The 14363-nt window shown below is 46.6% G+C and overlaps 1 protein-coding gene across 1 annotated transcript in view; it reads left to right on the top strand.

Moving 5' to 3' along the window:
* The first annotated feature begins 2267 nt into the window (after positions 1-2267).
* Positions 2268-14363, top strand: part of LOC118370045 (fer-1-like protein 4) — a 101239-nt gene continuing 89143 nt past the window's right edge. Inside the window, 3 exon segments of the mRNA XM_035754803.2 lie at positions 2268-2516; positions 9079-9134; positions 13871-13959. Coding sequence (XP_035610696.2) covers positions 2438-2516; positions 9079-9134; positions 13871-13959 — 224 coding nt within the window. The 5' untranslated portion in view covers positions 2268-2437.

The following is a 14363-nucleotide window of genomic DNA, read 5'->3' as shown; positions in this document are numbered from 1 at the left end:
CTTTAGGCACAGAGCTGTTAAAGGGTACCAAAAAATGTCTGCAGTATTGAAGGGGTCCAAGAACACAGTGGCCTCCATCATTCTTAAATGGAGGAAGTTTTTCTAAGAGCTGAGCCGCCGGCCAAACTGAGCAATCAGTGTTGAAGGGCTTTGGTCAGGGAGGTGACCAAGAACTCGATGTTCACTCTTACAGAGCTCCAGAGTTCCTCTATGGAGATTGCTGTCCTTCTGGAAGATTCTCCCACCTCTGCAGCACTCCATCATTCAGGCCTTTTATAGTATAGTGGCTGGATGGAAGCCACTCTTTAGTAAAGGGCCCATGACAGCCCGCTTGGAGTTTGCCAAAAGGCACGTTAAGGACAAGATTCTATACCAAGATTGAACTCTTTGGCCTGAATGCCAAGCATCATGTCTGGAGGAAACCTGGCACCATCCCTAAGGTGAAGCATGGTGGTGGCAGCATCATGCTTTGGGGATGTTTTTTGGTGGAAGGGACTGGGAGACTTGTCAGGATCGAGGGAAAGATGAACAGAGCAACGTACAGAGAAATCCTTCATGAAAACCTGCTCCAGAACGCTCAGAACCCCAGACTCGGGAAAAGGTTCACCTTCCAACAGAACTTACAACCCTAAGCACACAACCAAGACAGCGCAGGAGTGGCTTCGGGACAAGTCTCTGAATGTCCTTGAGTGGTCCAGCCGGAGCCTGGACTTGAACCCGATCTAACATCTCTGGAGAGACCTGAAAATAGCTGTGCATTGACGCTCCCCATCCAACCTGACAGAGCTTGAGACGATCTGCACAGAAGAATGGGAGAAACTCCCCAATTACAGGTGTGCCAAGCTTGTAGTGTCATACCCAAGAAGTCTCGAATGTAATCGCTGCCGAAGATGCTTCTAGAAAGTGCTGAGTAAAGGGTCTGAATACTTATGTAAATGTATTATTTCAGTTTATTTTTAATAAATTTGCAAAAATTTCTAAAAGCCTGTTTTTGCTTTGTTGTTATGGGGTATTGTGTGTAGTTTGAGGGGGGGAGAAAACAATTTAATCAATTTTAGATTAAGGCTTAAGACAGTGGTGTACCCATAAGATTAGAAAAAAGCACTTACTGACTTGTAATTCCACAGTAGCTCAATCACCCAAATCAGTGCTGCTATGAATATGCTAAACTTGTTGGGACCACATGTATACAGTACATACATATACAGTAAATACAAAGTGTTTTTTGTTTAATTTAAAGGGAATCCATTTTGCTCCTACTGAACAAAAATATAAACACAACATGTAAAGTGTTGGTCCCATGTTTCATGAGCTAAAATAAGAGGCCAGACATTTTCCACCAGAAGCTTATTACTCTCATTTTGTCCATTTTTTTTTTACATCACCATTAGTGAGCATTTGACCTTTACAAAAATAATCCATCCACCTTACAAGTGTGGCATATTAAGAAGCCAATTAAACAGCATAATCATTACACATGTGCACTTTGAGCTTGGGACAATAAAAGGCCACTCGAGTGTGCAGTTGTCGTCACACAACACAATGCTACAGATGTCTGAAGTTTTGATGGAGCTTGCAATTGGCATGCTGACTGCAGGAATGTCCACCCGAGTTATTGCCGGATAACTATGGGATCGTCTGAGGAGGGGAAGGGGGGTGCTCAGGAGTATTTCTGTCTGTCATAAAGCCCTTTTGTGGGGAAAAACCTATTCTGATTGGCTGGGCCAGTAGGTGGACCCGGCTCCCAAGTGGGCGGGCCTTCCCCTGCCCAGTCATGTGTAATTCATAGCTTAGGACCTAATGCATTTATTTAAAATTACTGATTTCCTTTAATGAACTGTAACTCAGTAAAATATTTGAAATTGTTGCATTTATATTTTTGTTGAGTATATTTATGAACTCAAGCCTTGAGGAGAAGGAAGCTGTATCTCCAGTCATAACTTTTAAAGAAAAATAGTTTTTAAAGACACCCATGTGAATACACCAGTCGTTCTAATATGAGTAACTTAATTGATTCTAAAAACATTATTTGGAATCCAGTTGACATGGACAGACCCTCAAGGTTTACACAGGGAGGCAGCCCAATTCTGTACCTTCTTCTTGTTACTATTTGGTCTTTTGACTGATCAGATCAGCTCTTGTGTCAATAATTGAGCAAAAGATCAGAATTGTGCTGCCTGTGTAAACGTAGCCTATGCGTTCTGTCTGATTGTGACTAACCAGGCTGGGTAACACCCACCTATTCCTCAAACATTAGGAACTTCCCGTTTAGAAAACAAAACACTGTTTTTGTCCCTCATTGAATCAACACCTATGTGGATAGGAGATTTTGTTAGAGGTTCAGTTGACAGCATGTGAGCTACTGGTCTCCATACTCAAACAGATCAGAGCTGTACGATGATATCTATTGGATACAGTTACATACTCAAACGGAAACATGTCCATCACTGTCAACCTGAAGAGGATCACCAATTTACCTGGGACGTACGATCGAAAAGTGGAGTTATCCTTTAGAGGTACATAAGTGCAGTTATGTTGAGCTTTCAGGCATTCAGCTTTCATGATTATGTTTGATGTGATTGTCTGCCATGGATGCAACTTATCCTCTGAACATTTATTGTATTTGATTGTCATGAAAGTAAATGTTTGCTTTACCTGGATATGAAACCTGAGGTTCAACTAGATGAAAGAGGATAGTTTCATATTGGGAGGTGGTGTACATTTAGTAATCTTGTAGATCCACAAGTATATTACAGTTGTTCTTGAATTCTGGTGACATTTGAAGCCATAAAGTGTTTGTTTATAAATACATTGTTAACAAACAATGGAGTGAATGCAATTTATCCACAAGCTTTTGGGTTCTGATCAAGTTAGACGGTTGAACTAAGTTATATTCTTTAAGAATCAATGGCTATATACAGTTGAAGTCGGAAGTTTACATACACTTAGGTTGGAGTCATTAAAATTCATTTTTAAACCACTCCACAAATTTCTTGTTAACAAACTATAGTTTTGGCAAGTCAGTTAAGACATCTACTTTGTGCATGACACAAGTAATTGTTCCAACAATTGTTTATAGACAGATTATTTCACTTATAGCTCACTGTAACACATTTCCAGTTGGTCATAAGTTTACATACACTAAGTTGGCTGTGCCTTTAAACAGCTTGGAAAATTACAGAACATGATGTCATGGCTTTAGAAGCTTCTGACTGGCTAATTGACATCATTTGAGTCAATTGGAGGAGTACCTGTGGATGTATTTCAAGGCCTACCTTCAATCTCAGTGCCTCTTTGCTTGACATCATGGGAATATCAAAAGAAATCAGCCAAGACCTCAGAAAAAATGTTGTAGAGCTCCACAAGTCTGGTTCATCCTTGAGCAATTTACAAATGCCTGAATGTACCACGTTTATCTGTACAAACAATAGTACACAAGTATAAACACCATGGGACCACACAGCCGTCAAACCGCTCAGAAAGGAGACACGTTCTGTCTCCTAGAGTTGAACGGATTTTGGTGTGAAAAGTGCAAATCAATCCCAGAACAACAGCAAAGGACCTTGTGAAGATGCTGGAGGAAACTGGTACGAAAGTATCTATATCCACAGTAAAACGAGTCCTGTATCGACACAACCTGAAAGACCGCTCAGCAAGGAAGAAGCCAATGCTCCAAAATCGCCATTAAATGCCAGACTACGGTTTGCAACTGCACAAAGATCGTACTTTTTGGATAAATGTCCTCTAGTCTGATGAAACAAAAACACACAATTGTGTTTGGAGGAAAAAGGGGGAGGCTTGCAAGCCGTAGAACACCTTCCCAACCGTGAAGCACGGGGGTGGCAGCATCATATTGTAGGAGTGCTTTGATGCAGGAGGGACTGGTGCACTCGGGCGACCCGGGGGGCGAGGTGCCGGGCGATCCGGGTGGAGGCGGTGGAAGTCCCTCAGGAGTGAAGGGTACCCAGCACCTCTCCACCGGACCGTACCCCTCCCAGTCCACGAGGTACTGTAGGCCCCTCGCCCGGCGTCTCGAGTCCAGAATGGCACGTACTGTGTGCGTCGGGGACCCCTCAATGTCCAGAGAGGGCGGAGGGACCTCGGGCACCTCACCTTCTTGTAGGGGACCAGCCACCACCGGCCTGAGGAGAGACACATGAAATGAGGGGTTAATACGATAATAAGTAGGAAGTTGTAACTTATAACGCACCTCGTTTATCCTCCTCAGGACTTTAAATGGCCCCACACACTGTGGCCCCAGCTTCCGGCAGGGCAGGTGGAGGGGCAGGTTTCGGGTCGAGAGCCAGACCCGGTTCCCCGGTGCGAACACGGGGGCCTCACTGCGGTGCTGGTCAGCGTTCTTCTTCTGTCGTCCCCCAGCCAGTCTCAAAGATTCCTGGATGGCTCTCCAGGTGTCCTTTGAGCGCTGCACGCATTCCTCCACCGCAGGAGCTACGGTCTGGCTCTGATGCCATGGCGCCAGGACCGGCTGGTAGCCCAACACACTGGAAGGGAGACATGTTAGTTGAGGAGTGGCGAAGGGAGTTCTGAGCGAGCTCTGCCTATGGAACATACCTCGCCCACTCACCTGGCCGATCCAGGCAATAGGACCGCAGAAACCTGCTCACATCCTGGTTTAATTGCTCCACCTGCCCATTACTCTCGGGTGGAAACCCGAGGTCAGGCTGACCGAGACCCCCAGCCTCTCCATAAACGCCCTCCAAACTCTGGACGTGAACTGGGTACCCCGATCAGAGACGATGTCCTCAGGCACCCCGTAGTGCCAGAAGACAAGAGTAAACAGAGCTTCCGCAGTCTGCAGGGCCGTAGGGAGACCGGGCAACGGGATGAGATGGCAGGACTTTGAAAACCGATCCACAATGACCAGGATCGTAGTACTTTCCTGGGATGGGGGTAGGTCGGTGAGGAAGTCCACCGACAAGTGTGACCACGGCCTTTGTGGAATGGGGAGGGGCTGTAACTTCCCTCTAAGCAGGTGTCAGGGAGCCTTGCTCTGAGCGCACACCGAGCAGGAGGAGACATAAAACCTCACGTCCTTCACCAACATGGGCCACCAGTACCTCCACCTAAGACTCCGCACCGTCTTCTCGATGCCAGGATGACCAGAGGAGGGTAGAGTATGGGCCCAATGAATTAACCCGTCACGGACACCCCTCGGCACGTACTGAGCCCCTGCTGGACACTGAGGGGGTGCAGGCTCCAACCGTGATGCCCTCTCTATCTCCACGTCCACCTCCAGTACCACCGGTGCCATGAGACATGAAGGTGGAAGGATGGGGGTCGGCTCAATGGACCGCTCCTCGGTATCATATAGGTGGGACAGCGCGTCGGCCTTCGTGTTTTGGGAGCCTGGCCGGTACGAGATGGTGAAACGGAACCGGGTAAAGAACATGGCCCATTTAGCCTGACGCGGATTCAGTCTCCTCCCTGCCCGGATATACTCGAGATTACGATGTCAGTCCAAATGAGAAAAGGGTGTTTAGCCCCCTCAAGCCAATGTCTCCACACCTTCAGAGCCTTGACTACAGCTAATAACTCCCGGTCCCCCACGTCATAGTTTCGCTCTGCCGGAACGAGGTTCTTCGAAAAAAAGGTGCAAGGGCGGAGCTTCGGTGGCGCGCCCGAGTGCTGGGACAGAACGGCCCCTACCCCAGCCTCGGACGTGTCCACCTCCACTATGAACGCTAAAAAGGGGTCCGGAATCGCCAACACGGGCGCATTGGTGAACAGCTCCTTCAGACGACTGGAAGCTCTACCCCGACTCTGCTGCCCAGCGCAAGCGCGCCGGTCCTCCCTTCAGCAGTGAGGTAATGGGAGCAGCCACCTGACCAAAACCCTGGATAAACCTCCGGTAGTAATTGGCAAACCCTAAAAACCTCTGCAGCTCTTTTACCGTGGTCGGAGTCGGCCAATTACGCACGGCTGTAACGTGGTCACACTCCATCACCACCCCGGAGGTGGAAATGCGATAACCCAGGAAGGAAACGGCTTGTTTATCATTTCTCAGCCTTGACATACAAGTCATGCTCCAGCAGACGCCCAAGTACCTTATACGCACCAGAGACACGTGCGCGGCGTGTGTGGCAGAATAGATCAGGATGTCATCGATGTACACTACCCCTCCCTGCCCGTGCAGGTCTCGGAGAATCTCGTCTACGAAAGATTGGAAAACGGATGGAGCATTCTTCAACCCATATGGCATGACGCGGTACTCATAATGGCCAGATGTAGTACTAAATGCGGTCTTCCACTCACCTCCTCCCCCGGATACGCACCAGGTTATACGCACTCCTCAGGTCCAGTTTTGTGAAGAAACGCGCCCCGTGAAATGATTCCACCGCCGTAGCGATGAGAGGTAGTGGGTAGCTAAACCCCACTGTGATGGAATTTAGACCTCTATAATCAATACACGGACGCAGACCTCCCTCCTTATTCACAAAAAAAGAAGCTTGAGGAGACTGGTGACGTGGAGGGCCGAATGTGCCCCTGTCCCAGAGATTCGGTGACGTATGTCTTCAAAGCCACTGTCTCCTCCTGGGACAATGGGTACACGTGACTCCTAGGAAGTGCAGCGTTTTCCAGGAGGTTTATCGCGCAGTCCCCTCGACGATGGGATGGTAATTAGGTCGCCTTCTTTTTACAGAAGGGGAGAGCCAAATCGGCATATTCAGAGGGAATGCGCACAAACCTGGTCTGGACTCTCCACTGTAGTCGCACCTACGGAAACTCCTACACACCTGCCTGAACACTCCTCTGACCACCCTCGAAGAGCCCCTGTCTCCATGAAATCACCGGGTTGTGATGAGCTAGCCAGGGAATTCCCAGCACCACTGGAAACGCAGGTGAATCGATAAGGAATAGATTAATCCGCTCCTTATGATCCCCCTGCGTTGCCATGTCCAGTGGCACCGTGGCCTCCCTGACCAGCCCTGACCCTAATGATTGGCTATCTAAGGAGTGCATGGGGAAAGGTTGGTCTAACGACACCAGGGGAATCCCTAGCCTTAGCGCGAGCCCACGATCCATGAAGTTACCAGCTGCGCCTGAATTGACTAGCACCTTATGCTGTAGAGAGGGAGAAAACCCAGGGAAAGACGTTAGCACAAACATATGGCCGACAGGAAGCTCTGGGTGAGTCTGGTGCTGACTCACCTGGGGTGAACGAGTAGTGCTCCGCCTGCCTTCCCGACTCCAAGACGAGCTCCTCCAGCACCGGTCGGCAGTGTGTCCTCGCCGACCACAACTGGTGCAGGAGGAAACTCCTCCTCCGGTCCCCCTCGATGCAGCCCCCCCTAACTCCATGGGGATGGGAGCAGGAGGGCCTGGAGGTGGAATCGACAGGGCCCGTTCTGACGCCCGCGGGCAGCCAGCAGGTTGTCAAGACGAATGGACATGTCTATCAGTTCATCCAGGGAGATGGTGGTGTCCCGACACGCTGGCTCCCTGCGGACGTCTTCCCTGAGGCTACAACGATAGTGGTCCATCAGAGCCCTGTCGTTCCACCCTGCCCCTTCGGCCAAGGTCCGGAACTCCAGGACAAGGTCCTGCACGCTCCTCGTCTCCTGTCGCAGGTGGAACAGCCCTCCCATGGGTGGTCGTACACAACCCGGAATCGGCGGGTGAACTCGGGGTAGTGATCCCTCGCCGAGTCTGGGCCATTCCACACTGCGTTGTCCCACTCCAGGGCTAGCCCCGTCAGACAGGAGACGAGGATGCTCACGCTCTCCTACCCTGAGGGAGTCGGACGGACGGTAGCTAGGTACAACTCCAGTTGTAGGAGAAACCCCTGACACCCAGCCTCCGTCCCATCGTACTCGCTGGGGACCACCAGACGCAGGGAACCGGAGCCGGACGCTGAAGCAGGGGTAGGTGGTGCTGGTGGAGGGGGCGCTGGAGGGGAGGTGGGAAGGCCACTCCTCTCCCATCGGTCCATCCTCTCCATCAGCTGATCCATTGCTGACCCAATCCGGTGAAGAATGGTGGTGTGATGGAGACCCTTTCCTCCATCGATGGGAGAGGTGTGGCTGCTCCTGCTTATTCCATGACAAGGTGCGGGATTCTGTCACGGATGACTAGGAGGGGAAGGTAGGAATCAGGTGCAGAGAGCAGAGGGTTCACGGAGAAATGCACTTTATTCCAGCACAAAATGGTCATGCCCAAAACACAGGGCGGAAAACACTGACCAATCCAAAGCACAGGGTAACAACGGTCCGGACGGAGCACAATAACACCTCCGATACAAAACGTGAACAAAATATAATCCTGCACAAACAAGGGTGGGCTACACAAACTTAAAGAAGTAAGCAAATCAAGAAAACACAAATAGTAACAGGTGCAACTCAAGACTAAACTACCTTAAAAGGGAAAAGGAATTGGTGGCGGCTAGTAGACTGGTGACGACGACCGCCAAAACCGGCAGGGGAGCCAACTTCGGCGGGAGTCATGAGATGGCTAATAATCCTCTTTAATATAGACACCTCCCCCTATAACAGTTTGCCCTCAAGGATCTTTGAAAATCTTTGTAATAAGTGATTTTCAAAGCGATTACACCAACAACAAAATTTAGGGATGATTTATATATATTTTTAATAGGATTTTTATAGGTTTTTATTGATCTGTACAATACTTACTTTCTTGCATTCAAAATTATAGATATACTATAAATGCCCTTATGTCAATACAACTGTACTGGATAACTACTGGGATGAGCCAAGTATTTTCAACAAATCATAATGTTTTGTAGAATAAAGGACTTGCATTATGTTGTATCAATGGTAAACAGTTCAATATAAACAATAACATGTATGATGTGTAACTATTTGCCATTTAAAGTGTGTTTCATGCTTGCAAAGAAGGGGGGTGCAAATGCCACTGCAATTCAAGAACTTCCCATTCAATTTCAAGAAAACAGTGTCTTATTAAAACTACGGTGGTTCATATACTTATTGTCAAGTTTTTGCAAGTGTAATTATGTCTACTGTTTTCTGTCCTACAGTATATTCATACAATGTGTGTAATATGTCTCCAGTCTTCTCAGCATATTTATCCATTTTTTAGGTTTTACCCACAAAACCAAGATTCTTCAGTGTGAAAATTTTGCCATTTTCAATGAGGTAAGATCCTTCTCTAATTAAATATTTGGCCCAGTATCAGGGTTGTAGTCAATTTGAGTTGGAATCATTCAATTCAGGTAATTATTGTTAAAAAACTTTTTTTCTAAATCTCCTTTTCAGTTTATTGAAAAGAGATACCCTTTTTCAATTATTGTAACAGAATTTAAGTTTACTTCCTAAATGGACTGATTTCAATTCGAATTGACCCCATCCCCAAGCATACAGTAGGTACCAGTCTCTTTAGTTTATCCACTCCATGTAATCCATGTCATCATTAAATATAAACATCGATTATCCAAATATTTGATTGAACTCGTCACTTTTTTTCTCCACAGAACATGTTGGTATCTGGTTGCGCTAAGCAACCATTTGCTTGTCCAGACGAAACCAGTTTGTCAAAAGTTGCTAGCTCACGTTTTAATTCTCAAACAAAATAAATACTGCAATTTCAACTACAATTCCAACCACAGTTTTAAGCCTCAAAATACAGCTTAATCCATCAACCAAGCAATTTATTAATTTGATCTCCACTATAAAAAACACCTAGACATTATCTCACATTTCTTTTAGAATAACATTTAGTTTTCAACAGAGGAGATATGTATAAACCTTGCTGTCTGTCTCCGACAATTTCAACATTGTTTCAAGATTCAAATTCGATCTCCTGCTGTCCCATAGTAATGAACGAGTCGGGACAAGACAGGCAGGCAGATTTTCTCAGCCAGTCGAAATCATTAATCAACAGGCATAATTTTTATGGATATATACAAAGAAATGTCAATTGAAAAAGGGCAAAATGAAACAAAGTGCAACTAGTTTGCAGTCTCCAGCTTCAGTTTGAAGTGATTGTGTTTGTTGTGTTGTTGGCTAGCTCCTCTGAACAAAAGTGAAATTGCGCCTCATTAGCCCATGGTAATGAATGTCACTAGAAAACTGTTTAAACAAATGCAAATGCAGCTACTTTGCTGTTATTCTGGCTGCCCTTTTTGACGTGACTAAGTTAGCCGTGGTTGGCTAGCTAGCAAGCAAGGGATAAGAACTTTGGCCGCAAGTATGGCAATGGAATTTTTAGCCAAGATGTAGAACAAATGATTGGGTCGCGTCCATGGATACAGAACAAAAAGACTGAAAGACTGGGTCGCGTCTCTGGCAACCAGCCGGCTTGGGTAGCAAACCTAGATTTGTGTCGGGACTATATATTGTGGACGGATGAAATAAATGTATTCATACTATCAAAATAACGTTTTAATGAAAATATGTCTATCATTATTTGAATATATTGGTAACCTGTTGTATGAAAGTGATAATGCCCGGTGTTTGGAGGATATATTGGCACGGTTTGCCGGCCATAGACTTCGTCTCCGGCCTAACAACACCCGTGCCAATATATCCTACCAAACACCTGCTTTTCGGGCATTATCACTTAATTTTATCATGGTATTGTTGAATACTCGTTTCTGATTGACTTGAAGGGAGTTCTAGAGCATGCATTATTTCCCAATAACGCACAGCATACCAGCACGGTAGAATTCCATGGCTATAGTTCAATCTTACATGTCCCTCGTTGATTATCCCTAATGCCTCATGTCCACTAGATGCATCAAACTCTCTGCCTTCAGGCTGAAGTCATTCATTGTCAATGGAGCAGTCCGAAACGCTACGTAGCACTAGTCGTGGTGCGTTCTGTGCCTGCATGTATTCATTATTTTCAACTCATGCATTGTTTTACTCTGCGGTGGTACAAACGGAAATACAATCACAGACTCCAACTAGCTAGCATTTGGCTAGTTAAAAAGCAAAGCACGTGCGTCGTACGGAAAATGTGGGTTAGACATCTGGCAGAACAAAACGTATATGCAGCTGGTGAACTTCGAGCATATTACGCAACTTGCACACAAATGTAGTTGCTTGCAACTGAGTTTCTTTTTGATTGCTATGTGAAACACCCCCTGCAGCTAATAAGCAACTTATCTGCAACTTGGTTGCATTCAGTTGAAACTTTTCAACTTTGTGCAACTAGTTCCACTACTTTAACCTGATCCTACCCCAGGCCAACGGCCTGAGAGGACAGGACACTACCACTCAACACACTCTGTAACTCTTCTTAATTAAAATATTGTACCCTCAAGTAATTCTCTGCAGCTGCCACAACAACACCTAGTTTCTGTGATTTTAAATTCAATTTCTGCTGTACAGTTGATAACCATTGCTATAAACGCTAAGAAGCCAACCTTACTGAAGCATATTTCACTCATTGGCTTATCCCTCTGTGTTCGCACAGATCTACCATTCACAGGGATCCTCTCAGAATCCCTCACCCTTGATGCATCATCCTCTACTTTCTCCACTGCTTCAGCATACCACACTTTTTGCACTACTCTGACTTTAGCAACGTCAACCTGCCTCTCTCGCTCTGATAACTTCGATCCCCAGCAACATGTGCACCCCTTACAGTTGACATACACAAATTTATCCACCGAGTCTACACAATCCTCTATCCCATGCCCTCCTGCACACTTCCCACATCTTAGAATCTCCCTCCTACACACTGCTGTGACATGACCATAAACGTTGCCCTTGAAACAGCGCAGTGGATTCGCCACAAAAGCTTTAACAGGATAACTGATAAGTCCTAACGTGACCTCTTCTGGTAAAGACTGACGCAAAACTCAAAAGGACTGACAGCGACTCCTCTGTTTCACCATGCTCCACACCGGGTCAAACGGTGGGCATCACAAACGTCAGGAATCTTCAACTTGAATTGTTCCACCTCCACACTTAACACTACCACAGAAATCACTCCCCTCAATGGTGCCCTGTACCTAAGTGCAAAGCAAGATACAGTTCTTTCCCCAAGTTGCATCGCACGTAGCGCCTGGGAGACTCTGGCAGCACTGGAGAGGAGGAAGGCTCTGGCAGCACTGGACAGGCGGGATCACCTGAAGGGAGAAGACAGAGAGACAGCCTGGTGCGGGGGGCTGCCACCGGAGGGCTGGTACGTGGAGGTGGTGGAGGTGGCACCGGACAGACCGGACCGTGAAGGCGCACTGGAGCTCTTGAGCACCGAGCCTGCCCAACCTTACCTGGTTGAATGCTCCCCGTAGCCAGGCCAGTGCGGCGAGATGGAATAGCCTGCTGGGCTGTGCCAGCCCATGCTCATACCACCGCATCTCTGGCTTCATGGCACCTGACTCGCCCCACTCTAGCCCGGCTGATACGAGGCGCTGGGATCGCTGCCTCCAGCTCAGCCTTGGGGCGGCGATATTCTCCAGCCTGTGCCCATGGTCCCTTGCCGTCCAGAATCTCCTCCCAAGTCTATGAGTCCTGCGATCGCTGCTGCTGCCCGTTACCACGCTGCTTGGTCCTTTTGTGGTGGGTGTTTCTGTAACGGATATTGCCCTCTTCTTCTGAGGAGGAGTAAGGATCGGACCAAAACGCAGCGTGGTAAGTGTGCATGATGATGTTTAATGAAACGAACTGAACACTGAAATACAAAACAATAAAGTGAACGAACGAACACCGAAACAGTACCTCGTGGCCCAAACACTCACATGGAAACAAACACCCACAAACCAAAAGTGAAACCCAGGCTACCTAAGTATGATTCTCAATCAGGGACAACAATTGACAGCTGCCTCTGATTGAGAACCATACTAGGCCGAACTCAAAAACGAACATTGAAAAACAAACAGACTGCCCACCCCAACTCACGCCCTGACCATACTAAAACAAAGACAAAAACAAAGGAACTAAGGTCAGAACGTGACACACTGAGTCTGTACATAGTCAGGTAGTCTCTCTGTTTAGGGCCAAATAGCATTCTAGTTTACTCAGTTTGTTTGTTAATTATTTCCAATGTGTCAAGTAAATATCTTTTTGTTTTCTCATTATTTGGTTGGGTCTAATTGTGTTGCTGTCCTGGAGGTCTGTGGGGTCTTTTTGTGTTTGTGAACAGAGCCCCAGGAACAGCTTGCTCTCTCTTTTCTTACTGCTCCAGGTTCTTTGTATAATATTTTATTAGCAATGCTATCACTACTTGTAGGTTGGATGGAGCTCAAGGCTCTATTCTTCTCTCTGTGAGTCATCAAGTTGTCATTTACCTTACCGGTAATGGGTGGACATTCTCCACACACAGCAAACACGGGTGCTAAGCTCACAGTGGCACTGGGTGACAAGCATGCACACACAAATACAGACAGAGAGAGAGAGAGACTCGGGTTAACCTTTCACAAACACAAATTGAAGATGGTACTGAATCAACATGAGGAGTCTCCATGTCACTCGTAAAGAAGCGTATTCAGTTTCTTGTTTGCATTCGCAGTTGTTGAGGGTTAGTTAGTGGCAGTTATCGACTGCTAATGATCTTTTTGCTAATTACAGATATGTTTGATTGATGCTATTATACAATTTGAACAGACACATGCATGATCCCATTTTATGGTGTTACTGTTTTCCTGAACAGTTTTTTTTTACAAATGTATCTACAGCGCAACAACAATTAACTAATGCCTGAAAGGTTTTGCAGAAATTCCAATCATGTTGGTCCCTCTTTAGCAAAACTTTAAATATAGATGTCATCGGTGACTTTTAAGCGTTTTGTTTACAAAATACAAAAAGTTCACTTCAGTCCTGGGATCCTGGAAATGGCAAGCAAATGTGTGATTGATGAGAGAATATCGCCCCCTCACAAATGAATAACCGCTATTCCATACTCTTGAATGTCTCCATTTCTGCAGCACTTCAGGTGGCCAACCTATGGGAAGGTCATCAAGCACGAGGTACTCTCTGTCAGCGTGTACAACTGCAGCAAGGTTTTCAGCAACAGGTTAGTCTAAAGATCATATGACGTAACTGTGAAATGCAAGGCCACACATATCAATAGTAGTTTTCTTTTAAATAATTGTTCGATATCTCTCTTTGGGGTATAGCCACTTCTGTCGAAGACAGACAAGCTGAGCTGCGACCGGGAGGGACGGGAGGGACCCTCCCCTGACCCTCCCCTTTTATAAGTCGTTGCGTGTGAAACAAAGAGGCTCTCAAAACTAGGCTAGCTAACACTGCAAAGCTAAATAACTAGGCTAGCTAAAACTGCAAAGTGAGCTAACCAAGCTAGCTAACTCGCCAAGGCAAACTAGCTGACATAAACTCAGCCCATTCCGTACAAATGTGCACAACCTCGACATTCAAACGAGGCTGCAAAGAAAACTAATGGGACTGTAGTGACTGTGT

This window comes from Oncorhynchus keta, chromosome 37, assembly GCF_023373465.1.
Source record: "Oncorhynchus keta strain PuntledgeMale-10-30-2019 chromosome 37, Oket_V2, whole genome shotgun sequence".
Classification (NCBI taxonomy): Eukaryota; Metazoa; Chordata; class Actinopteri; order Salmoniformes; family Salmonidae; genus Oncorhynchus; species Oncorhynchus keta.
Note: the sequence above shows the minus strand (reverse complement) of the source record. Positions and strands in the feature narration are given on the sequence as shown.